General features: G+C 41.2%; 1 protein-coding gene and 1 long non-coding RNA gene across 15 annotated transcripts in view; both read left to right on the plus strand.

Annotated features, from left to right (window-relative positions):
• LOC6573770 (peripheral plasma membrane protein CASK) overlaps positions 1-27,365 on the plus strand; it is a 33,083-nt gene extending 5,718 nt beyond the window's left edge. For 3 of the 12 annotated variants that reach the window (XM_032728177.2, XM_032728178.2, XM_015167122.3), the window contains exons 9-20: positions 22,001-22,186; positions 22,252-22,416; positions 22,482-22,550; positions 23,420-23,449; positions 23,797-23,895; positions 23,969-24,107; positions 24,604-24,657; positions 25,557-25,676; positions 25,741-25,863; positions 25,927-26,034; positions 26,104-26,279; positions 26,342-27,365. In XM_032728177.2, coding sequence (XP_032584068.1) covers positions 22,001-22,186; positions 22,252-22,416; positions 22,482-22,550; positions 23,420-23,449; positions 23,797-23,895; positions 23,969-24,107; positions 24,604-24,657; positions 25,557-25,676; positions 25,741-25,863; positions 25,927-26,034; positions 26,104-26,279; positions 26,342-26,521 — 1,449 coding nt within the window. In that variant the 3' untranslated portion in view covers positions 26,522-27,365. Of the gene's footprint in view, positions 1-2,741; positions 3,003-8,765; positions 8,924-10,596; positions 12,027-12,491; positions 12,522-22,000; positions 22,187-22,251; positions 22,417-22,481; positions 22,551-23,419; positions 23,450-23,796; positions 23,896-23,968; positions 24,108-24,603; positions 24,658-25,556; positions 25,677-25,740; positions 25,864-25,926; positions 26,035-26,103; positions 26,280-26,341 lie in introns of those variants that run through there. The other 9 variants (XM_015167123.3, XM_044007527.1, XM_001999793.4 and 6 more) reach the window with 9 other exon arrangements.
• Positions 3,190-8,728, plus strand: LOC122756846. Of its 3 annotated transcripts, none has more exons than XR_006356701.1 (2): positions 3,190-7,592; positions 8,694-8,728. It is a non-coding gene; the product is annotated as an uncharacterized LOC122756846 (long non-coding RNA). The 3 variants fall into 3 exon arrangements; XR_006356699.1 differs by lacking the exon at positions 8,694-8,728 and adding an exon at positions 8,582-8,659 and having other exon boundaries at positions 3,190-7,768; XR_006356700.1 differs by lacking the exon at positions 8,694-8,728 and adding an exon at positions 8,582-8,659.
• Positions 27,366-27,801: the final 436 nt, after the last annotated feature.

Here is a 27,801-nt window from a genome sequence, read left to right on the forward strand (position 1 = left end):
ACAGGCTTCTCCCCAAAGGTTTTCTGCCCTGAGAAGTATGCAACAGAACTTAAGTGCTGCAGACGTGGTAGGTGTGTGCCACATATTCGCAGCAGCAGGCCAGCAGAAAAACATTTAACGATTGTGAAAAAATGGTTTACTGCTGACACTGTAACATAGCGAACATTAAATACACTAACTGTATCGTATAAACATTTTAGGGAATACAATTTACTATAATTATGCAAATGATTATTGCTTATTTGCATCTTTGCTTGGAGTATTCGAATTATTTTCATTTTTCTGTTATTTAGCTCGATGTGCATATTGTATTAGATATTAGATATTTCTGTTTCTATGCAGGGTAAATCAATGCAGAGTTTTTTCAACATTGTTTGCCATGCCCAGTGCCTGAATATGTGTGATATGAGAGCTATTACTCTACTCTCTGCTGTCCTCTGTCGTTAATTGCTCCTTGAAGCAGACTACACTCTTTGCTGCCGAGCGGCGATGCTTTATTCTTTTCATACCCTGTGCTTACAAGGTACATACAAAGGCATTGAAGCAGCTTAACTATCCTAATCGTAATCGATATACTCAAGCATTTTAAATAATTTATATAGTATTAGGTTAGTATTAAATGTATTAAATATTTCACTTTGGGTGGCATTGGGTTGAATGATTTAGAATTATTGTTGATTGCATAAAACAAATTTATTTTAAATTTTGTTGATTTAACTCGAAGTAGCCGGATGTCTTATTTAACATATTTTATTTAAAATATTATTTTGCTACAAGTCCTAGCAAGTCTGAATTAAAAATAAAATAGGGTATAATTATTTTACATTTTTATTTAACTGAGATTAATAATAAAATTGAATTAATCAATTAAATTAATTTATATTTAAATTCTTGCTGCGATGTCAGTTATTTGAGGAATTTAATTTGTTTATTTTTTTTAGAAATATATTTATGAATATTAATTTGGGACTTTTTTGGCTTATGCTTTTTTTCACTCGTGTTGAATATTTGAACAATTAAATCTCTTAACAGAAATTAATTTAAAGCAATAAAATAGTTGTGTTTAAAATCGTGATCACAGGATATTTAGGCTTTCAAACCCTAGACGGATAGTTCGTTTTAAGTTGCACTGGATCCCCGGACAGTTTGTCCGTCCAGGCCAACCGACTATCAGACGCTTTGTTTCTGACGCAAGCTGAGCTCGTGTGGCAGCGACTCATTTTCATAAATTCACGACAACAACAAAAAAAATAGAAGAAGAAGAAGAAAAATGAAATAGATGGATAAAAATGACAGACGATATGAGCAACTGAATAAACGCAGCCCCAACGAGCACTGAGCAACTGTGTTAATGCTGTATACCACGCACACATCCAATCGGAGAGCAGAGTGAGAACTGTGCTCAGGGTGTTGGATGTCGGGTAGGCGTAGGTAAAAAAAAGGGAAAAAGAAAAAACTGAAGAAACAGAGCAACAACTATTGTGGGACCTCGGTTGCAGTCCAAACAACCGCTGCAAATCTCACTCTCTCACTCTCTGACTCTCTGCTCATGGGCGCTGCAAAGTGCAGCGAGTGTTCTGCTGCTGCAGCCGATGCTGTCGCATGAGCAGGAGTAGGAGCAGAGCAGTGCACGTACATATACTAATGCATATGCATTTGTGTATTTGCATTCATACACACACATGTGTCCAAGTGTGTGTGTGCCTGTGTTATGTGTGACAATGCGAGTGTGTGCGTAGCACTAACCAACCGAGCATTCGTGATTGACTTAAACAAAAAGCGCGCACAAATTTCTGTTTAGTTTGCGGCGCAGTCGCCGCGAGGGAACGACGACAACAACAGAGCAGCGCAAGGCGACGTACGGCAGGCAACGCGAGGCAGGGCAAGGCAAGGCAAGGCGAGGCGAGGCACGACGCGGCACGGTACGGCACGGCACGGTACGGCAGCGCCTCCAGTTGGATTTATTTGACACTTGCCAAGTGATGTGTAAAAGAGGCGCCTAACGAGCGATTTCGCGTCAGTCTGCCAGTCTGCGCCCACGCCATTGGCGACCCGACCCCAAAAGGGTTAGCAGCTGGGCTAAACAAAGCTCTGGGAATTGTGGGGCGAAACCTTCGTCTTCGTCAAGTCAAGTTAAGTTTACTCGAGTCTATTTCTCAAGTGAGTCACTCCGCGCCGCGCTCTGCTCGCTTGACCCAATTAACAGGACGCGGACGCGTTCGCGGATGTGGATGTGGATTCAAACGCAAATGCGAAGTTGTCTCTGGAGTGGATAGTGTCGTGTCAGTGTGCCAATTACGCGCGAATTTCCGCAGTAACCTCCGGCGCATAGCGAACAGAACGACGACAGCCACAGGCAGAGGTGCAGACACTGGCACCGCCACTGGCACATGCATAGGCACCTCCACGCCTGTAGCCAAGCTTACAGCCACGTGTTTGGCGGCAAAACCCACATGGGAGCAATTGACAAAAGGGCAACCGCTGTCATTGGCGACGTTATGCTGCCGACCCCCGCCATGTGGCGCTGGGAGTTGGTTTGGGGCCGCGCCATGGCGTTGCTCATAAATTGACAGACAACAACAAAATGGTGCTGCGGCAGCATCGATTGCGCGTCTATAACTCAATTTAAATTCAAATGTGTGCCACTATAACAAAATATAATAAAGAAAAATAAAAGGAAAGAAAAAAAGGTGAACAAATTATAAAACGGAGGCCAATATCGGGCCAAGTTAACGAAATTAGCATATTACTTTAGAATGGCGGATGGGGTCTTGGTGGAGGATGAGGATGATGTTTGCTGCTGCTGCGATAACACATCCATAACAACTGCAACAACAATAACAGCGGCAACAGCACAAGCAACAGCAACAGCAACAACAACACCATCAACAACAACAACAACACCAACGCCACAATACAGTGTATTTCAGTGGATCGGACTCGAGACGGCTGAGCTTTTGCCTCCCCACATAACGCGCTACTACAATAACCTTCATCACCAGGTAAATTTTATTACAGCCGCCGATGCGGCAGTTGTAGACATCAATGCTGAAATTATGATTCTTGATTACACGGTTAGTTTGCTGAAGTTTGAAGAATTTCTTCGACATCATCAGCCTCATAAAATTTGTTTATTGAATGCAGCAAAATAAATGAATAATAATGTTTAGCAATAGCATAGGAATTTTGTTCAATTTACATTTAATTGAATACAATTTTTTTTAAATTTTAATTGGAGATTATGTTTTTATTGTACTAGAATATTGGCTTGGCTTAAAGCAATTTGTTTTATTTATTTAGCCAGGCCTTGTTTAGGGCTTAGTTTGATAATGCACCACAGCCAAATATTTGGTGAACGAACAAATGGCTGAGAGTTTGTTTGAAATCTGTATTTCAAGCTATATAAATATATATATACATATCTACATATATATGTCAATTCTTAAGCTAGTGCGAACGTTATTTAAAACTCAACGAAAATAAATTTTTCTCTGCAAGAGCTACAAAATTTTAGATTCAGTGTGTATATTTTACTCTCTCAGTTTTTATATTCTTTTAAAGAATTTAAAGAGTGTTGTATTCTCTTTTTGGTTTTTGGCTTGTTAGATTTAACACTATTTGATTCAACAATATTTGAGCATAGACAATGTGAATTGCTGCGCTTGATTGATGCGTGCTGAATTGGTATATTCGGAATTTGCGATACATTTAGACCACTTTAATCGTTGTATATAGTGACTGTACTGAATTTGATTGAAACGGACATTCAGTGGACTCCATAACGTGCAGATAGGCATTCATGTCCATTAATGCAGCATCTATCTACCAATTTCTAGGTAACAACATATCATTTTGACAGGCGAATCGGGCCGCTTATTCAATTTCGCAGGTGGCCCGCGAGCTATCGGTTTGAAAATTGGCTCTGTTGGTGGTCCTTGTGTCCTGCTGAAACCAGATATCATCGGTGTCATTCTTCCTAATTAACACTGACCATAACGATACCGAATTCGCTAATGAAGTCACATGAGCGAAATGCCCCCAAAAAAAAAAAAACACGTCGCGACGTGAGCATTTTCGACCCCCAATGCATTCCGTTTCAGCAGGCTCACTAGTTGAAAATGAGGCATACATTGAAAACAGAAACAGAACCAGAAATTCATGAAATTCTTTACCGCTGGCGAGCGGATATGGATGGATTTCGTTCATTGCAGCAACTTGCATTGGCCAATATCGAATTTGTTTGTGGAAAATGCTTCAAAAATTCGTTCATTTGCTGCTGACAAGGATTGCTTGCGTAAACGGCATTTGGTTTCTCTTCAAGTAAAATTTGTTCCAAAAATATTCCAATTTTGTTCATCGCTTATAAATATTTTTAAGCGACGTCGAAAAATAATCGATAGTAAAAATTGCAAAGGATGAATTTCCAACCCTTTTTCATGCCATACAAAATCCAGTTATGAACCTTTCGTAAATATAAGACTGTAAATTACGAAATTAATACACATACACATACATAAGGGTTAAGGGCATAAGGGTTAAGGGAAATCCAAGCGATACTTTAAAGAGAATTATCTGTAAGATATTTGGAAATTTTTATATACTGCCGCGTATGTGTGCATTTTGAGTCTGTCTGAGAGGAAGCTTAAGTATTTGTGACTCCATCTCGATTCATCTATAATTTAATTTGAGCTCTTTCTACTAAATGACTTTGGCTTGTTCTGCTAATGAACTCATGCCGCCTAATGTTAGTCCGTTTCCCAAACCTTTAGCATAATAGATTTTGTTTCCTCACATTGATGCAATTTGCTGAATCAATGATTGCAGTGGCCTTAAGAATATTATTATTACTTCTCCATCAATTGTTTAGCAAAATAAGGAATAATTAAGAAAATAAAAATCAACTAAAGTAATTGCAAATATATGAATTTAATTCGATTGTAAATTTGCAGCATGACGAAGCTAATTCGCAAACTAACTAGTCAAATTAATATTTACTCAGACGCACACGTTGTCTGTGAAGCTCATTTGGGCTATTCATTGCCTCGAACGTAACTCGAAATTTATTCAATTGTGTATTGAATAACGGATTGCAACACCGTCTATTGTCCTTTAGCTAAGGACATATTATTGCTACAAAACAATTTTACCATGACTATTGAATTTGCATTAATAACTTCGCTTCAAGCTTCAACTACTGTGCTCAATGTGCCTTTGACTTGTTTGTGATTTGGCAAATTCACACAAAGCATGTGACTGTATACAAATACATATATATACGTGTTTCTGTGTGTTTGTATGCTTGTGAGCCGACAACTAAACGTGTCAACAAGCATGCAGGCTAACTGGCAGCCCAGTTCAGCAGCTGCAGCCACCTGAACAGAATTGGCCCGGACACAAACCACGTTGTGGCCCAGCCCGATCCGACCCGGCCCGGCCCACTGACATATTAGGCGTACTCCTTTTGGCCACACACATAAATGTCGGAATGGCTAAAGTGTGCAGCCTGTTGTTGATGCGGCGAGTAAATGTTGTTGCCACTTCGATAAAATGACAAATTCGTTGCCAAATTGCTCTTTGACTAAACGACTGCGCAATAGAGACAGCGATAGAGACTGTGACAACGACAACGACAACGACAACGACAACCACAGCAACAACAACAACAACAACAATCTGCAATAGGAACAACAAATTGTTTTATGTTAATAGTTTATTGGCTGATACTCTCGATGCCGTTACAGCTAGTAGAACATGTGATTCAGGCCTTGACCTACACTATGGAATTAGATGTGCCTTGGCAGGGCAGTGCAGGGCAGCGCTGGATAGGGGAGGGCAGGGCGGTGCACGGTTTACTACCCGCGCCTCCATTGAGACCTTGGCGCGAAATGCATTCCGAATCGTTGTCGTAGCACTTGACGGGATTGCAGCACGCCGTGCACTCTATTGTGCATTAATTAAAAGCCTGTTATGTTTCGCATTAAACGTGACAGCGTTTGTGAGAAATAGCAGCAGGGACATCGTCAGCAGTGACTGGAACAGGGACAGCGACACGGACAGGGAGCTGGGAGCAGAGACTGGGAGATCTGTCCTCGACAGGGGCAAAGGCGTGCCAATGTTGTCCTTGTTTATCAATCGATTGTCTGTCTGCAGGCCTTGGAGCGCATGCATTTCATAATTATTTGTCAGTGCCTCAGCACAGATTCCATAACTTGGAGGAACATAAGCTCCCTAGCTGGCCTTCCCCTCGATGTCTGCCTTGTACTCTGTGTTTGCACATTCTTGCCAACTGGGCCGCTTACACACAAGTAATTAGGTTGTGGCTTCGGCATTCTTTCCTTTTGGTCATGATTCCTTTGGCGCAAACCCGCATGCGGTTGTCAAATAAGCAGTGGGCATAGCTATCTGTGTACAAGAATTTCTCTCTATGTGTGTGTGTGTGTCTTTGTGTGTGTGAGTGTGGACACAAGTCACCTACTTTAGTTTGGACTATGGGCGAGCGATGGCATGATTTAGCAATGCGACCACAGCAGCAACTATCAGCAGCAGCAGCAGCAGCAACTCCGTAGTTGATGATGATGTTGATGATGATGATTATGGGAGAGCGCCGGTGATGATTGGGTTAACGACTACGTGGCGCAGACATTGCGCCATAAATTACGAATATTTTTGCAAGCCCTTAGCGCTGCTTGCTGCTGTTGCTACTGTTAGACAAATATCAGCGCTGCTAGCGTCCGCATTGACTGAGACGCCGGCAGCGCTGCTGGCAGCTTTGAGCATGTGCCTGTAGTAAGAATTGCTTGGCCAGCCTAAAATTTTTCGTTCTACCAGTGCGCATGTCCTGCACAGCATCCTGTACAGATTCAGCAACAGCAGCAGCAGCCAGAGCTGTGGCAGCAAGAGAAGCAAAAGCAGCACGAGTAGCAGCAGCAGCGACAGCGGCTGCGGCAGCGTCGCCAGCAACACACCACCAAGCAGCCAGCCGCCCACAGACAGCCAGCCAGCCTCAAATCGCCAATATAGTCATCTCTTTCGCACGCATTGAAATGGCACATAAAGCTGCCATCTGCACCGGAAATTGATTGCTAGGTGAAAAACTGAAGCTGCGGCTGCTCTGCTGCTGCTGCTGTTGACGCTGGCTGCATTCAGCTGCGAGAGCTAAGCAGTTGGCAGCATTGTTGAATTGCTGCTGATAACTCGGAGTTTAGTCTATAATTGTGCACCTTGCTGGCTGGAACTGTGGCAGTGTAACGCGAGCCCTAGTCTGGATAGGACGGGTACACAACAACAGCAGTAGTAGTGACAGCAGCAGCAGCAGCAGCAGCAGCAACATTCAGTACGGCTTTAACAACGTTGACGCTTACTGCACACACACACACACACACATATATACGCAGTCACTCACATATACCAGCTAGTGTGAGTGTGAGCCACATATATCGGGCTCATCCTCGTCGCTGTCGTCGTTGTTGTTGCTGTTGTTGTATTCGCTGCCATACGGCGCAAGCCAGTGCAAAAAAAAAAAGAAAAGAAGAATGAAATAAAGAAAACCCGAAATAAAAAGAAATGAAATCAGTGAAGCTATAAGCGCAAATGTACGACACATAAGAAGAGAAACGAAACTTTTTAATTTTAAAAGCAAGTGCTCGAAAACTTTTAAGGCCCAGCTCAGAAATAGTTTGCCAACTGCCGGCGCACAAAAGTGGGCCATGAAAATTTGTGGCCTTTTGTGAAGCTAAGACGGGCCAAGGCAACATAAAACATGAAAAAAGTTAGACACAAATTGATTTTTAGTCACGCCACATGCTCAAAAACGGGAAAATAAAGTCAAGAAAAATCAGTACACATGCACACACATTTATGCGTTAACATCACGCACACACACATACACACATGTATTCTTTTAGCGACTTTTTCGTGCCATTGAATTTAAGCTCGCTGCGGGCTGCTGATTTTTTGCATATTGGTTCGAGGCGGACTCACACACACACACACAGGCACACACGCACACACGCATAGAAATTTCAGTGTGTATGTGGGAGTTGGTCGTACGCGCTGGCAAAGCACGAGAGTCTCAGGCGAAGCAACGAGCTATGTGTGCTGCTCTCGTGCCGTTGTCGTTGTCGTTGTCGTTGTCGTTGTCGTTGCCGTTGTCGTTGTCATTGACGGCGGTGGCTTCGTGCCTTCGAAGCAACAACCGCAGTGCCTCTAGTTTCCATTGCTTGCCGTGGCGTAGCATCTCGTGGCGTGGGCAACGAACCGAGCCAGCAATCGAGCCACGAGCATTTCCAAAATCGATTTGACCAAAATTATTATCAATGATTTCGCAAACGACAAGCGAACGCGTTACAAATTGAATTAAATTAATCTGATTTCATGTTTCGTGTTTATCTTCACGCCCATGTGGCCGACGTGTTTTTCTGTTTATGTGTAGAGGTGCGTGTGTGAGTGTGTGTGTGTGTGTGTGTGTGTGTGCGTGTATGTGTGTGTGTGTGTGTGTGTGCTTGTGCTTGTGCGCGGTTTGTCTGGCCTTACGGAAATTGAATAAACTGTGACAGCTGGCTTATCAATTTATGGTCTGTAGCTGCAGCAAGTGCTTTTGACTGTTTGTTTAGATGAGTGCAAGAGATCAACCCTCAATACCAAGAAAAAAAAAACAGTCTTCGTTTATTTTCATTATTGATTTCGGCTCACAGACACACAAACAACAACAACAATATTAATAACAACAACAATAACAATAATAGCATCAACAGCAACAGCAACTAGAACTGGAACTGCTTACAATAAAATTAAATTACAGCAATAACAACAATAATAATAAAAACAAGAACAAAAATAACAACAACAACTTAACGATTTAGATGCATACAAGAACAAATACAGGCACAATAAAAACAACTTCAACTACATCTACAACTTTGCAGTAAGTATGAGCAGGATAGCGAAGCAACCTCCGTAACACCTGAAGACCCCGACCCACCTAAAGTATGCCATTTCATCTCTACACTCCACAAATTTCTTTCACTTCACTGCCTCAGCTCAAGCACAGCAGCTAACCACCACCCACCGTCGTCGTTCGCCCTATGCCTTCTATTTTCCACCTCCGTTTCCTATGCCATTTCCGTCTACTTTTGCCTTATCAAAAATGTGTGTGTATATACACACGCAAACACACACACACACACGCACAGCCACATAGTTGCAAAGAGAAAGAGAGCATTGCACCAATACATAGATAATGTTTGGTATCATTTACTTGGCCCCCGTCCAACTGCAGTATCCATTGACTCCCACACAGAGAGACCACTCGCTGTACAGACTTCAGATTCCGACTTTCAAGATTCTGATCCTCCCTCCGCCAGCCCATCCGCCTGTTTATTGGCTTCAGCAACATTTCTCTGTGCTGCTGTTGTTGTTGTCGTTTTTCGCTTAGTTGCGGCCGTTGTATATGAAAATTTCTCTCTCTGTCTCTATATATCTGTATATATCGCCTTTTTTCTGTTTCACTTTTTCGCCTTTTTGTTGTTGTTGTTTTGAATATTTTATGAATTGAATTTCGTTATTTTGTTCGCGTATGTTGCGCTGCAAAGTTGCGTCTGTTGGTGGCCTTTGGGCCCACGCCTAACTCCCAGCATTCCCAGGCCAACGCGCAAAGCTCAGCACGTTCTCATTCAATTATGGTGCGGAAGCGCCAAGGCAACATTAGCATTCTTAAAATGTGGCAGCGGAAACTGACGAAACAAACATTTCAGCACCTTTGTGTCCCTTATACAAATACCTTTACCTGTGCCTTTGTGCCATACACCCTTACCTGCCTCCTATCAGTCTGTCCGTACGCCTGCTTGCATTGCCTATTAAAATACACATTTAAAAACATATTATTAAAGCGTTCGCAATTTCTTTATAATTTAATTCGACACTCGTGCTCCTCCTTGACTCCTTCGAGCTTCGACTCAAACTATGTATTTAACATAAACAGTCTCGCACTGCTGCCATCGTTATTATATACAGTAGTCGCCGGGGAATTCGAGTTCGCTCAAGTTTTAAAATACATATATATATTTGCTGCTTGCCTTTCTTTTTCGGTGCCTTTCGGCCGAACTTTTTCCCTTTGCTGGCCGTTGGGCCAATTTAGAAAGCGTCCCTCCCATGGGCATTTTTCTATTTCTGCTTTTTTTTGTTTTTTATCTGTTAGGCGCATAAAATTATATTTTTGTTGGCTAGGCAGTCTTCTGTAATTTGGCCGTTTGGTTTAATTAAAAGTCTCAATTGGCCTGTGGATGAAAATATACACATTTTCATTCAATGCAAGCGCTCGACTGCCTTATTCAAATGTCAGTCTTCTACTCTATCAACTGTGCTTATTATTTGTAAAATTTTCTGTACATGCCTATTTTTCCTACATTCATATATTGTACATATTTAAGTTGCTGTGCTGAGCTGAGCTATGAACAACAGTGCCAGTAGAGTCAATTAGTTTAGCTTAACTAGTTAGTACCTCCTCTCACAATTCCATAATTCCACAATTTCCCATTTTCCACAAGTCCCTCTATAGATTTTATTTATTTTGGGCTTATCAACGATTTTCTTTTGCAGAACTCGCATGCTAAATAAAAATTTAACCAAAAAGGCAACTCAAAATTTGAAACTAAATTCAGCTAAACAAAAATTAATAGTGAACTTTACACACTTGTAAAAATTTAAAACACAGCAACTAAAAACATAAAGATTAATAATACCAATAATAAACACGATTGTGATTCATCATAACTGAAAGCTGCATAACTAAAAACCAAGCATTTTAATAAAAATCAACCAACATAATTTAAACATATAAAGCAACAAGGGAAAAAGCAAAACATAAATCAATTAAAGGAAACAATAATTTTTTAAAAAGAAGTCGACACCAAGTCTACACTGCAGGGCGCATATAAATTATTACAGCATACTTCCACACACCCACACACACACACACACATATATATGTATATACATATATTCTTATGGACTATATATAGTATAATATAGTTCTACATGCACACAAGCACAGTGCGAGTTGAGGAACTTAAGTGCTACCGAAGCGAGAGCAACAGGAACAAGAACTGGAAAATGCAGAATAGTTTCAATAGTTGTAAACTGAATCCACAATCGGAATCCACGATACGATATTAATAGTTGTTAATAGTTAATTGTTGTTCTTGTTAGTTATCGCTGCGATTGAGTAATTCAGTGAAGAATAGCTCTATACGTATTGAGATATTAGAGGAGATACGCAAATAACTGTGAATAGAGCAGGAAATGCAAGAGGAGCTGCACAAGCTAACGAAGAGCCACCACAACAAACAGAAGCAGAAGCACAAGCACAAGCACAGAAGGAGCATATCAGCTGGCTAACGGACTTGGCCCAGGGGAGCAGATAAAACAACATTTACTCGCGTCAATCCTCATCACCGCCACTGCATCGATTGCAATGCTCTGGTAGCCAAGACAGTTTTACCGTGGATCACTACTGTGGCGGCGGCGGCGGCGGTGACTCACAGGCAGCAGCGGCAGCGGCAGCATCAGGAGCAGCAGCGGCAGCAGCGTCGACTGGTCAATGGTCAGCAGCGGGCGTGACAGCATCCGGCGGCGTCGGCATGTGCCAGCATCATGGGCTCACATCACAGTCGTTGATGTCCGGTGGCTGTGGCTCGCACATGTCACTATTGGGCGGCGGCGGCAGCAGTGGCAGCAGCGGCATGAGCGGCAGCGGTGTCGGCAGCAGTGGCCAGGGCATACCAGTGGCCCAATGCTCCGCTGCTGATGTTGCCATGCTGTCGGGCCACTGCCGCAGCATGAGCGGGCTCAGTTCGTTAAGTATGTCAGCGCCGCCCTGCCCGCCGCCGCCGGCGCTGTTTAATCCCTGCAGTTCAGCGTTGTCCCTTCAGCAGGCGGTCACCTCGCGCTGGGGACCGCGCACCTCCTGCCCCGTGCATAGTCCGTTTCGTGTGCGTGTACCCAATGGCTCCATATGCTCCGGACATCAGGTGAGCCACACACACACACAAACACACACCCTCTCGCAGCGACTGCCAAGGAGTGTGGGACATTTGTACATGCCATATATATATATATACGTATATACTAGAGACTGTGTCTAAAAATCCGTTAACTAATTGCATTCACCTAAAAAAGCAGCCACAGCTTGCCACAAAATGTTTTGCGCCTTTGAGTTTCATTTCGTATTTAAATTGCTTTAGAAGCCATATGTAGATGCATACATATGTATGTTTGTAAAACAACATAGCTATACGATATGTCATTTCTTTCATTCTTTTTTGTTTTTGATCCTTGTTTTTGTTGTGTTTATATGCGTGTGTGTACCCAACTGCTTACACAACAACGTATTCTGTTCTATTCTCTTCCCACTCGCACGCTTCACTGTTTGCTTGGACCTGGACCCGTAAACAGGTAAGCAAATCCGTACCGGAAACCAAGTGCCCAACACATTTGGGCAACAGCCGAAAATGTGTCAACGACATGTAAGATTAATTCATTTGGCTGACCCACGCGCAGACACATAAAACTCCAAGCCACAAGAGGCAAACACTGCCATGCAAACACTCAGACACAGATACACATACATATATACATGCACACAGACACATAGACACATAGACACATAGAACGTTGTCACACGGGTCGCTCAATACTTTTTGCAAACATTTATAATGGGACGTTATAATAGAATGTGTATTGTATATTATTATATTTACATAAGTATCTAAAATTTACAAATCGATCTGATATGGGTGGCAGTGCTTCCATTTATATACAATTTGATGCATCTATGCTGATTTATAATAATATGATTCTATGTTTAAGCATGTGAAATACTTAATAGTGGGAATTGAATCAACCATCAATTTATTAAATTTCTTTTTCTATCAACAAACTAAGCAAACAGTTTAAGAGAGGGACACAATCGCTATTATTACTATTCACATAAAATTTCTTACCCATACGATATCATTCTCAAGTCTAATTTAAAATATAATAGATCTATAATATAAACGATCAATTTACGAAACTCTTCTTAAAGAAAAAGATAAATGAAACAGATTTTCAAACTGAACATCCATTTAATATATTACTATGAGTAAAATCGAGTAATGAAACCGGCAAGAAAATCTCGCTACTAGAATACTTAACATCCCGGCCCAATATGCCTAAATACTAATCAGGAAAATGTCCTTTTACATAGTACAAGGAACCCGCGTATATTTAGTAACTCGCATAGTTTTGCAAATTATATAGAGCTCGATTCACATGATTGCCCAAGCGTCACGCAGCGCACCCAAAGTTGGGAGGTGGGTTTCGTATCCCAAATCAGTGGCAGGCGTTGGATTTGGTTGACTGCTCCCGAAAGTAGGCAGCACAAAACGCAGAGCATAAAATAAACAATCTATATGGGCATGAAAAGAGGAACTAAAAACCAAAAGGAAAGAGCAAGAAAAAAAAATCACATTAGCTCTATGACATTATAAGGGGTCTATTAGAATAGTCGGTGCTCTGTGACAATTGCCGTTTAGCGCTGTTTCTCTGCCCGGGCGTCAAATTGAATGTCACTAATGCAATTAGTTCACACAAAATAATTCTCTTCCACTCGATTATAGCGCTTAATATGCCTGATGTCAGTTGTATATATAATATACAGTATATTTGCTCTCTTTCTCCCATCTTCCTCTTTCACTTTGTGTCCCTATGTGTGTGTGTGAGTGTATTTATTATGAACAATTTCGAAATGCACACACACAATAGCAAGCAGCGACAATATGAGGGAAAAAAAGCGAAACAAGGCGGCGTCATATGCAAAGTAGGCAGCGCAACAAACCATTACGCCTTTCAATTTCTGTGGTGGGCGGGGCGAATTTACATAAATATTACACAAGCACAGGCAAGCAGCCATGATGATGGGGCTAGACTCTGGGGCAGCCTTGCAAATAGGCTCGTTATGCCGTCTTGTCGGGCCCATCAGAGCGGTCGGGGAGTTCATTCGAAGGCGATGTTGGCCCTTTTTTGCCAGATCATCCGGCCTGAAACTGTCGGCGCACTACCAAAAGGTGTGGCACCACCCTCAAACTGACGGGATATTCATGTAGATTGTCCGAGTTTTAATGTCGCCTGTGTGGCAAGCAGCAAAATCCTGCCAGAGCCAAGTCGAGGCCAAGTGTAGGAAATATAATGCAAATGTATTACTCTAGCCACAGTCTGGTTTACTTAAAAGTTTTTACTAATAAAAACTTTTAACTTTATATTTCAGCGGATTACAGTGTTTACAAATAATCTCTGTGTGTACTGAAGAAGGCTAAGTTGGCCAAGAGGATGGAATTGCACTATGATTTTATTCGATTTATTATTCATGCGTAGTACGAGCTCAGTGAAATCTTATTTTTATTAAATATTATTTTTATTTTATATTTTTTGCATTACAAAAAGAAACAACAGTTTCTGAGTAAGTAAAAGACGTCAATCCTACTTTGTTCATTCGATATTTCGAGTCAGCTCTTCATTCATATTCTGATATGAGTCTGATATTCCCTTTACATCAGCAAATATTTAATAATCTGCTTATATATTTTTATTGTACTTTGAACTCGGTTGGCTGAAATAATAAAGCACGAATGCTCATTAGCATGACTTCGTGGCCATGCGTCGCTTCTCAAATTGCTTGCAAATTTGAATTCTCTTATTTATTGATTTATGTTTGAAAGCGAGCATCAGTGGGTGTTGTTGCTGGGCAACAAAATATTTGGCTGCTGGAGAGTTGGCATCTGCTATTTTATGATATTTGTGCCCAGCGAGCTGCATAAATATTTCAATTTCAATAGCCATGTTATAACGGAATGCACATTCCAAGTGCGATTGCATTTGCAAAAACAATGGCGTAGTTTGGGTTTACTTTTTATAACTTTTACGTGGGATTTGGGCATAATTTCTGCTTGTAAACTTTTTAATGGTTTAAGGCATGAGGCCTGAGCCTCTTTTTAATGAACTTTGACCGTAGGAAAATATTCCGTTTGAGTGCTGCTAATAGCAGTCAGCCTTTTAACTATCCTTAAAAGTTTTGCAGAAACTTTAGAGCTGCGAAAAGTATGTGGATGTATGGGTGTGCGTGTGAGAGGGAGAGAGAGTGTGTGTGTGTTTTGGGCTCTGTCGACAATTTTTGGCTTCTACATTATTGGCTTAAGCTGCATGCCAAAAGGAAAAGTGCCCAACTGACAAGCGGACCGAAAGACAGACAGACTCTGCTGACTGCTTGCCTTGACACTCTTCATTTGCGAATGCGTTAATTGCGCCAGCAAGGCAAAAGACGTAGGCACAAGCACTTCCCTACCTAAGTGTGCATGTGTGTGCATGTGAGTGTGTGTACACAACACATCTGTATTTATGTGTACACACACTCGCACTTACAGTGGGGCCAGCCGCTGCTGTTGCCGTTGCTGTTGATGATGATGAACAAGCACAATGGCATGAACAAGCAGTTAGAGGCAGTTCCAACAACATCAAACAACAATGGCGATTACAACGCCAAGTGTGTACATTATTTTGCAATTTAGCATCGCACACAAGCACATGGACATGCGTAGATGCTGCTGCTCCTCGTCTCAAGGCGAGCAAACAAGATGAAGCTCGGCAAAAACAACTGTCAACCACTGACACAGAAAAAAAAAAACGAAGCAAAAAGCAACAACAAAGTCAAAAAAATAATTAGTTTACTTGTTACAAAACTCAGTTATCGCCCTTTGTGTCACTGCGTTGTTGCTCTAGTTGAAATTGAATGAAAGGAAACGCAGACAAACAAACCGGCCCATATATTATATAACAGCACAAGCGTTGAGTGTGTGATATAATATAATAAACACGAAAAGTGTGGGCAGCGTTAAAGTGACGAAGAGCGTTGCCTAACCAAAAGGCGTCGCGTAAAGATGATGCCATTCATGGCTGCTATGAGTTTCTTGCGGAATAAAATAGCAGACAGATAGAGAACAAGGAAAAAATGAGAGGTGGCAGAGTGAGTGAGAAAGTCAAACACGAGATAGAATATTTGGTAGCTTAAACGAATTCATGTGTGGTTTTCTTGCATTGACTTCTTTAACCTTCCCCCTTTCCTCGCTTGTTGTTTATCGAGCAACAGGAAGAAGCTGACGTACCGCAGATAGATGGCGCCGATAAGTGCATAATGCATTCACGCACACACACTCCCACACACACATGTACAGCGGAAATTTGTGGTTTCCAAGTCGGTGTCTGTGTATGTGTGCATCTGATGTTTGCCAACAATAATAAGCGGGTTTGAAAGCAACCGCAACAGCCACCGCAACAAATCGGGCGATATTTTGGTCTTTCGCCATTGTTCGAAATTTGTAGTTATTTTTTCTTCTTCTTCATTTGGGGCTCGTGTCGGGCACCAGAATTGAATGATTTGTGACTGACAGCAGCAGCGGCGGGCCCCAAGGATGCGGGATATGGGTGATGGGGTATGCGTGACGAGCAGCGATGCGGGATGGATGGAGCTGCGTGGCAGAGTACACGTCGCATCGGATACGGATGACAGCGCTACAACGGCGCCAAAGCCATTGTTCGACTGATAAGGCAACTGAGTGAGCATATTACCTGCGTCAATCAACGCAAAGGTACATTGATGTACGATGATGTACCGCTTGGCCGTAGAGCCGAGCCGACCGGACCGGAGCGGTTGCACTAATAGACAGGATATATGTATATATGTATGGGCTGGCAGCATTAAAAGGGCAGTGAGTCGCCGCTCAATTACCGTGACATAGTCGTACGGTGAATGTTGTTTATGGAGTCCAATGTTAACTGTAAGACTGTGTCTCGGTGGTTGCAGCCAAACAACAGCGACCCCCAAAACACTTTGACAAACGGATGTGGAAACCGTTTTCAAGTTACGCCCCAAAACTAAGTGTAAAGTTTCTTTTGTAAATTTTAAGTTTCGCTGCTGTTGCTGTTTTCATTTTCATTGTTTGGTTTGGGTTGGTTTGGTTGAATTAGGTTGGGTTGCGCTGGATGGTGTTGAGTCGGGTTGCTTCCCGCGTGGCGGTGTTGTGTTTGCTTGCCAGCTTATCAGATGTCACAAACAGACATGGCAGGCTCTCTGCTGTGATGCCATCACCCTTAGCACCCAATCTGACAGGTTGACAGGAGTTGGCTCCGTCAAGAAACAACCTGGAAGAATTTTTCATTTCGCGAATTAATCATGCATATGATGCGTGCTCATTAGACCGTGTGGTGGTGTGTCTTGGGTGGGTGGTGCGCTTACATGTGTACATATGTATGTATATGTATGCGTGTATGCTGGTTGGCTGACTGGCCTGTGGATTTCCAAAACTTGCGCCTGGCTGCGTTTATAAGCTGCTCACATCGGTCGCTGCAAGAACGTTGATAAGGCGCCAAGTGTCATAACTATATGAACGAGGAATGGCCATCAGCTGCCAGTTGGATAGCACAAGAACGATAAAACGTGCGGGCCAGGCCATAAGATTAACTTACTCACTCACTCGTTGGCTGACTAGCTGACTGACTGACTCATGGACGGGTGGACTGGTGGACTGGTGGACTGGCCGCACGTTGTACTAATTAAAATTCGGCATTAATCCAGATGATTCAGCTGACAACGTCGTCTACCCGGATAACTGTAGTTGTCCCTAATGAAGCCAGATGCGGCTGCTGCTGCTGCTGACACTGATGCTACACACTCTGACTGCGGTCGGTGCCAGCTTTTCAGCTTCAGCTTCAGGTTCAGGTTCGCAGTGGCCAATGCCCTGGCCAACCCGTCCATTATGTACGTGTGTAATTGAACCGTAGCCCGGCATATTAAAGAGCGTAGTATGGCAGCAAGTTACAATTCGCGTTGTTTTTACTATGGACTCTGCTGCCCCTGCTGTCAGTAATATGTAATTATCAAAACCAACAAATAAGTTTCATGTGGTCGGCGTGAGGTTTTTGCGGTTTGCACGTTCGTTCGTTACCTCATCCGCTGGAATGGAATGGAATGGGATGGCTGGTTTAGGGCAGAGCTGGGCAAAGGGTCAGCCAACAGCTAATACGTGGGCCAGCCAGATAGTACAGTAGGCAACGGCAGTGCAGTTGGCAGGTTGTTAGGGAATTCAGAAGGTATCATATTGATGTTTGGCTTAAAAGTAAAGTATCATATATGATTCGCTTGTTTTATCATTTTACTATTCCATTAAGATTTTTTAAATAAAAACAGGAAAAATGTTGATTAAAGATCATTTCAGTTTTATTTTTATTTATTTACTATTTTTATGGTCCTCTTAAGTCTGGTAAATTTAATTGCCTCAAATATTGACTAAATTTATACCAAATGGTTTCCTTCAACCATTATCTATTTATTACTTCAATTATATTCTATAACATCTTTCATCTTTTCGATGTTAGCTAATTAAAGAATCGATTATTTTCGACCAGAATTTCCAATTGAGATGAGCTTTTATTTTGTTAAGTGAAAGCATGCCAAACTAATGCCCAACGCTGTTAGACAGTGTCTTAAGCTGTGTTGGGTTTTGTTTTTGCTGCAGCCTCAGCAAATATACTACTAAATACGCGCACACACACACATACACACACATGCACTGTGGGTATGCAAACAGGCAAATGCGAAGTCAACGATTGTTTAGGATCAGGCGGGCATAGAGTAAGCTAACATCTGCATATTGTGCGCCTCGTTGGGCAGCTGGGCAGGGTGGGGCAGGGCCTACGGGTGGTTGGGCGTCAGCTGCTGACCGAGTATGTGTTGGTAAAACTTTAACAAGCACTTAAGTATTAATCATGGAAATCAAAGTCAGCTGCGGGTTACGTATACACGGATTAGCGGTGTCAGTGTGTGTATATATGTATGTGCATAGGTATATGTGGGTGTTTATGTGTGGGTGTGTATGTTTATGTGCGGTCGAGGGCGCGTGTGTGTGTGTGGTTGTGTGGGTGTGTGGGTGTGTGGGTGTGCGGGCGTGGGTGCTAGCTGTGCCCAAAACTTTGTTGCTGACGCTTGCCTTGGCTATCAATGTCGCAACCTCAAGGATTCAGATTCAGTGTCGGGGCACTGGCGACGACTAATGAGGCATTAAACCAAACTGCTCAACTTTTCGCCTGTCAAGCGTTTATTAAATTTACCGTTTTATTGGTCCAACAACTTGGTGTTAACTATGGGCTGTCGCTTGTCCAGTGGGCGTGCCGGGAGGCAAGCCTTAACTGAAATCAGATTACGTTGTTTACCACTTACTTCCAGCGGTTGCACAGTCAACCGGGCAGCAGCCATCCAGCCAGCCAGCCAGTCTGCCAGTAGTAGCAACAGCAACAACAACAACAACAACAACAACAACAGTTGCCACAGACACAGCCACACCCATTTACATGAAGGCCCCACAACGAGCCAGTACTCGTTTCCTGAGCCTGCTGCCATATTTAAATAGTTGCGAAGTTCAGCAAATTTTATTCCAAGTACGTAATTTCATTTTCGGAAATTGTATTAACCATTTATTTTGTCGAATTTTCCGCAATGGATGGCTAACGAATAGGCAGTGTGCTTAGCTCGTTTAAGCCAAAGCGACTAAGCTCGATGAAGTTTATTTTATTTTTGCTTCAACTGAGCCAAATTTTGGTAATTGGATAGAAAAGTTCTCCCACGCAGCATTGTCTTAATCAGAAACTCAAAATAATCACTGGTCATTTAGAAATATTTTCAACGCATTTATTAAACCAAAATTAAGCCAAATTCAACTTTTCAAAACTTGCTGTGTAGCAAAAATCTGTCTGTTTCTGGTGGAAATGTAAGTTGCAGAACTTCAAGCAGAGCCCGTAAAGTAGCTTAAAGTATTAAAATAAAAAATGTATTTCCGCAAAGTGCGAAATGTTTTATTATTTTGCTGTAATGTCATATTAAATGTAAAAAAGTACCAGCATTTCCAACAGTTATAGTAATTAAGTAATGGGCAACATTTCTCGTTAACAATCAACAAAATTACTTTAAAAGGAATTTCACATTTAAAGTTAGTTCTATGGAGAGCAGCAGAGACTTTTCTCGTAAAAGTATAAAAACGATGTGAATCATGCATTTGTTTAATGGAATATCAAACTATAATATTCCGTAATATTTTATTTTTTAATATTTTCTGTTTTGCCACAAAGAACTTTTATCTGTTTGGATACATTTTATTTATCTAGTAGAAAATATGCAAGCAAAGAAAGCATAGCATTAGAGGCCTTTCTTTTCGTTTGCAAGCGGATTATTTAGCAATAAATTGAATTGAATTGACCAGAAAGTCTAGAAACTCAATCAATCTATCGACGGCCAGCATATGCAGCAACTACATGCCTAAATAATATAATGTTTTGATGGTGGCAACAAATCACAGTGGGCTAAGAGCACTTTGAAATATTTATGCATTCGGCATTGCGGATGTTTGGCCGACGTGAATGCCAAGCGATGGCGATTTTGATTTTGATTTTGCCAGTAATTCTGGAACTGTGACATTGACAGTGACAGCGACAGCGACAGCGCAGCGACAGCGAGAGTGGCGGTGAAAATGGGAAAATGTGAAAGGAGCTTAAACTTTGCAAAAGTACTCAACGAAGCAATATCGTGGCCCAAAGGAAGAGGCAAGGCCGGGCCAGTGGGGCAGTGTGGCGAATGGAGAGTAGCAGTAAAAAGCCAATTTACTTTTAAGCATCGCCTAAAAGTGAGCGACGAGGAATATTTCCATCGCTGTCAACAAATACAAAAGCAACAAAACTAGTGACAGACCAACTAAAAGGCAACTGCGGTTCCCTCTGTAATTCTGAAGCGGCGTCTGTGTCGGAAATGAATCCTGCATCTGTGGGTGCGTGCGAGCGAGAGCGCTGCATGTACGTGCCTTTAATATGTGTCTGCTCTCTCTCTCTCTCTCTCTATGTGTGTATCCCTCTCTGTGTGTGTGTGTGTGTGTGTGCCAGTCAGTGGCTGTTTGTGTGTTTTTGGCATTGAGTAATCATCAACGTTGAAAATTGCTTTTTTTATGGAGCCACCCACCAAAGCGCTGACATGGCCTAGCTATACTTAGCATATGTATAAGTACATATCAAAGTGTGTGTCTGTGTGTGCATATGTGTATCTGTGTGTATGCGTTCCTTTGAGTAGGTGTGCGACATGCGTGCCACGCAGCATGGGCAGGCAGTAATATCCTTTTTTTATGACCCAGTCGCTCGCCCAGTTGAGGTCCTGCCAATGCGTATGCTTTTAAATGCGTGTGTGTGTGTGTGTGTGTGTGAGGGTATTACGAATTCTCTGCTTTGGTTGGCCTCGTCTTGCTATCTTGCGGTTTGTCGAGGACGCCGCACAAATTAATTTCGCAGCATATTCAAAGTGTTATTAAACATAATTTATTAAAAACGAAATTGTATAAAGTCAAGCCGTTGCTCTCATAGACTGAGCCCATGGCAGAGGCTGCTGCACTTGGGGGTGGTAATAAATTTTTGTGATTTCCGTTGTTGTTATTTTTGGGCAGGACTGAGCTGGTAAGCCCCTTGGTTTGGGATTGGATACGTATTCGTGCTCCGGCTCGAGTTCATGGGGTTCATGGGGTTCATGTGCGTGCCTCAGTCACTGCTCAACGGAATTTCGAAAATGGGCAGCTTGCTGTTTTTTTTTTTCTTGGCAACAAATGTTGCCAGTTAATGTTGTAAACAAGTTGTGTGGGCGTTCGACGGGGCTTGAACCCCTGGTTTGTGTGCTTGGGTTATGATATATGAGACAGGCATAGCAAATCGGAAATTTAATTTCCACAGAAAGTGGCTTTGTAATGGCTCTTAGCCGCATAATAACTGGCAGCTTAATTGCGGGCCATAATTTTGAGTGTCGCCTTCAATCGTCTTCCCTCGGCCAAAGCCCAGAGCTCGCAAACAAAAATTTAACAAAGCATCCTTTTTTGCCGTTGCTTGATAGGCTTTGCTGCATACCCACGATGTTGTTGCCCGGGACGTGTACGGCGAGGAGGCGCTACGCGTCACTCCACCGCCAATGGTGCCCTTCCTCAATGGCGACGAGCTGGACAACGTTGAGGGCGGTGAACTGCAGCATGTGACACGCGTACGCCTGGTGCAGTTCCAAAAGAACACCGACGAGCCCATGGTAAGTCAAATTGTCGCCACAATTAGCCGATGTCGCTGAAATCCCTTTGCCTTTCGCCACCGCAGGGCATCACGCTTAAAATGACAGAGGACGGACGCTGCATTGTGGCGCGTATCATGCACGGCGGCATGATACACAGACAGGCCACCCTGCACGTGGGCGACGAGATACGAGAGATCAACGGTCAGCCGGTGCAGCATCAGTCAGTGGGTCAATTGCAACGAATGCTGGTAAGTCGTGTGTTCCCTTCCAGACAAAATATTGTTCATCAAGTGGGTTCTTCTCTTTTGTGCAGCGCGAGGCACGCGGTTCGGTTACCTTTAAAATAGTTCCTTCTTACCGTAGCGCACCACCACCCTGTGAGGTAAGTTCTCTTAAGCTCTATTTGTATACGTTGTGATGTTAACGCAAAGCCCACGGTGCGCCCTTAAAAGTAAATCAGTTTGATCTAACTAGAACTCACTGTTAAACCGTTTCAACAATTTAAGTATTCATCAGAATAACATTTTGTGTTATAAGCTGCATTTTCCATAGAATAGAATAGATTTCATACTTTTTTTTTTTTTTTTTTTTTTACATATAAACTGTGTGGCCTCGAGGCAGAATAACTAATTTGACAGGCAAAAACTCAACTCGATTACAACCCATCATAAAATACAAACTGTGGTCATTTCATTTAGTTTTATTATTTATTAAACTTTTTTTTTAATTAAATGAGATTTAGGTCAATGCTTTTTTTTTTGTTGTGAATGACGTTTGTCAATCAAATTTAGCTTTAAAATAAGTTTGAATGCCTAAAGTTTTACCAAAAGTTGTATTCTCAGAGCTTGAACAGAGCGAAAGTTTCGGAAATTTATAAAGTTTTGTATAAGCAAACAACATTGTTACAAATGTATATACAGCCATGACATGAAAATAATTAAATTGTAATATTCCTGATAACGTTCGTTATATAATCCTTTCTGCATTTGGTTACATTTTATGCGAATTTGAAATGGGAGGAGGAAGAGAAATAAACAATTTGCTTTGTGAAATTTTAGTAGTGAAGTTCGGTCTTGCAATTTGGAATGAAATTTAATTTTTGTTCATTTTGAATCATGAAACACACGAATGATTCGTGTAATATGAAATTACTTTGAAATTCATTAATGCAAATCAATTATGTAATTATACTGTTGAACATTAACATGACTCCTACTCGCTCTTCACCCCTCCCCCCTAACACACATGCAGCTTTTCAGGATAAGACCCGCTCCAGTGCTTGTAAGTATCACGTTCAGACAAATTAACACGTAAAGCATGAAACAGACACATGCATCCATATCATACCAATGCCTACATCTATCTAGACTTAAAGCCAATCCGAAATTTGACCTAATCAACATAGCTACAGTAACATCAGCATCAGCACTCGCAATAGCAATCGAATGGATTTTGCTTGTCCTGATGCCATTGTCACTTGCATGCAGATTTGAACGAAACTAAACTCCCCGCTAATGGGTAGCTGTGTATACGGGCATCAGTTCGACAGACGCATTAGGGATCTATGACTGCAAAGCCATATACTAAAAGGTTTTTGTTGGGTTTTTGTCTTTTTTTTTTTTGTGCAGATTTTTGTTCGTGCACAGTTCGATTATAATCCGCTGGATGATGAGCTTATACCATGTGCCCAGGCAGGCATTGCATTCCAAGTAGGCGACATACTGCAGGTAGGTCCATTTGGAGGACTCACTGAAACCATTGGCATTTGCCACTAATGACCGACCACATCATTCTGCTTAGATCATCAGCAAAGACGATCATCATTGGTGGCAGGCGAGAATTGATACGGTGGGCGGTTCGGCGGGTCTGATACCATCACCAGAGCTACAGGAATGGCGCATTGCTTGTCAGACCGTTGATAAGACCAAGCAGGAACAGGGTAAGTGCATATATCAAGTGGCTACTTTACATTTCCATAAATACATGTAAACAAAATATCTGTGTACTATTTATATGTGTAATTGGATGTTAAATATAATCGTATGCTTTATAATTCAATTATATTGGAAAGCGTGTGATGAATTCGTAGTTAACCAAAAACCATTTTGCAACAGGCAGCGCCCAGCCAACACTTGTACACATGTCCACACACCCACACCCACTCACTCTTTACCGTACATACACACATGAATACAAACACGAGCATTACAACAGAAATTTTTACAGAGAATTGCATGACAAAAAAGTAGTTTCAAAAGTTCCTTAAATTTCGCCGACATAAAAAAAAAGAAAAAATGATGGTAACAGTAAAGGACCTACTCTTAGATCTAGCCTATCTATAGGTAACAAGTACATATAATATATATTCAATTTCGTGAAATCGTCAATCACACATATTCTATATATAAATATAAATGTATAACAATGTTGTGCAGGAGAGCCGGGTGCTGGATGTTCCGCTCACGCAGATGGGTGTGATGGATCAGCAGGTAGCTAATACTCCTAAGACCCAAGTTAAAAACTATTTGAACAACAACAGAACTTTTAAAGTTTTTTCTTTCTTGAGTTTTATGTTTACTCGAATTACTTTCACGTCACCAAACGTAGCAAAGTTCATTTGAAACGGCACACCCACACCCGATACCTTAGAAAAGTATCCTTAAGTCATATATACTCATTATCGGTTCTCCGATTACCCATGCAGAGGAAATATTTATATGCATAGAGTGTGCTTGTTTGCTCTCGTTGATTTCTTTTTAATTCAATTAATAGTAAATTAATTGTGAATATATATTTTTTATGCTACCTATATTTAAATTTCAATTAACCATTTTTCTCAATTGTTTCATTAAAATAATTTCATTTCTGTTATACAGATATGCAAATTCGCAAATTAAATACAATTTCGTTAATAAATATTTCTTCGAACGGTAAATAAATAATGGAGCAGTATTACCTCTGCAAGGCTACAAACTTACAGCAGCATTTCATCAAGCGCACCCATAATTATAGTCATTGTTCAATGCTATTAATTAATCATTTCTCATGCAGTTTCCAGATGCAGCTTTGACATTTCATACGAATATATTCATACATAGATGCGCTTCAATAACACGAACATTTTATTTCAACAAAAGCCGATATACATATATTTAATATCATCAACCTAAATGAATGCATGATTCTTGGTATTTTACAAAGTACTGTTTAAAGTGAGGATATTTTAAATAAATTATAAATGAATACGATTGCCATTTAAAGCTCGTTTGAATTTACCTTACACTTACAGCATTTAAGTGCATTTTTCTAATGCATGTTTTAAGATAATAAATGAGCTATTTGCCTATGCCCAACTGCTTCTAAACGTATCGCTTTATGTAACCCACAGTGAACTGTTCCATATTTGGGCGCAAGAAGAAGCAATGTCGAGACAAGTACTTGGCCAAACACAACGCCATATTCGATACGCTCGATGTGGTCACATACGAAGAGGTTGTCAAAGTGCCAGGTATGAAATAATTGTGATGTCATGCAACTGGAAGATGTAATAATATGAAATGCTCTCGATTTAGTTGGTGATCCGAACTTTCAGCGCAAGACTTTGGTGCTATTGGGCGCACATGGCGTGGGTAGGCGGCATATTAAAAATACATTGATATCAAAGTATCCCGACAAGTACGCTTATCCCATACCACGTAAGTCAACTAGTTGAATTCATGCCGAGTGCTTGACTGATAACATCCTATTTCTATTCATAGATACAACGAGACCTGCTAAGCCCGAGGAGGAAAACGGACGCAGCTATTACTTTGTTTCACATGACGAAATGATGGCCGACATTGGTGCCAACGAGTACTTAGAATATGGTACGCATAGCATATGAAATTACGCGTGCTTATTCAGAGAATGTATTAAATCGAAATTGTGTTAAATAGGCACTCATGAGGACGCCATGTATGGCACCAAGTTGGACACCATTCGACGCATACATACCGAAGGCAAAATGGCCATTCTAGACGTGGAGCCGCAGGCGCTTAAAATACTTCGCACTGCTGAGTTCACGCCATATGTGGTGTTTATTGCGGCACCGTCGCTGCAGAACATTGCAGATGTAAGACTTGAGTTGCACCCACTGAACTTTGGCGTAGTTGACGTAATTATTTGTAATTGCAGTACGATGGTAGCTTAGAGCGTTTGGCTAAGGAATCGGATATGCTGCGTCAACTGTATGGACATTTCTTTGACTTGACCATTGTGAACAACGACATTAGCGAGACGATTGCTACGCTGGAATCGGCCATTGATCGGGTGCACACCACACCACAATGGGTGCCCGTGTCTTGGCTCTACTGACAAGACAGTGAGCTGGAATGTCCCGACTGTCTCGATGGCTGCGATTGTGAGTGGGATGCATACACACAGGCGTCCAACGTGGCGCTATACTGAGGACAAATACAGATACCATTAAAGTATTAAAAGGCACAAATGCAACACAACAAACATACATCTACACACACTCACACATAATGAAGGTGACAGACGCCTGGCGTCCACTAACATTACACACAAATATATATATATATATATTTATACATATATATACAAAAAGTTGGGTATTATGGGAACTGCAGTCGGAACACAAAAACAAATTGTAAAATCGAAAACAAAAATGGAACCGTATTTAAATTGTAATATCTGTTATACTTATTGTTTATATTTGATGTTTTTAGTCTAAGTTGAATATTATATTGTTTGCCATTCCATCAAGTAACGCAGTGCGGCTTGCTTATTGTTTATTTGTGTTATTGTTTTACCCAGTATTTTGTTAAATATTCATTCGCCAGACAGCATTAAACGCTTATGTAATTTTTGCAGTGGTTAGTTATTAAGTTAACTTGAACAGCAACAAAAACACTCCAACAAACAGCAAACGCAAAATGTATGATGTTTGCAGTTCTTTATGCAACTACGATAGAAAGTCTTTTGAAAAGCGAGCGTAAAACGAGTTAGTAAATTATAGCAAACTACGTAATTAAATTTAACTAACATAGAACAGAGGTAATAAACAAGACGAGCCATATGAGCAACCGCAAAGAGAAGGGGTATATAAAGTTTAGTATGATGTGAGCAATTTCAAGTGTTTCAAACAAATTAAAAACAATTAAATACACGTAATAAAACTAAAAAGAAAATGTAATACAAAAGCAAACATTTAATAAATTTAACAAAACAAAATGTGCACGGTTTTAAATGCAATAAAAGAAAAAAATTAGAAATACAGAAAAACAAAATAAATAAAAATAAAAAATAAATTCGTGAAAATGATTACACTTACTCACACAAAGCAAAACTGAAAAAAAAAAAACGCATTTGCGAACAAAATTGTTGAAGTTGAATTAATTTAATTAAGAATTAAAGACATGATGAAAATGCAATCAAACAATATAAGAGAATTAATTAATTGCCACAGCGTTATTATTATAAACGACAATTAATTAAACAATGGCAAATTAAAACATAGAGTGAGCACGAAAACCAACACACACACACACAAATACACACAGACAAATACAAACACTAATAAAAACAACAAAGAAAATATAGTAACAGCAAGTAATAAAATATACAAAATC

This window comes from Drosophila mojavensis, unplaced genomic scaffold (assembly GCF_018153725.1).
Source record: "Drosophila mojavensis isolate 15081-1352.22 unplaced genomic scaffold, ASM1815372v1 contig_16, whole genome shotgun sequence".
Classification (NCBI taxonomy): Eukaryota; Metazoa; Arthropoda; class Insecta; order Diptera; family Drosophilidae; genus Drosophila; species Drosophila mojavensis.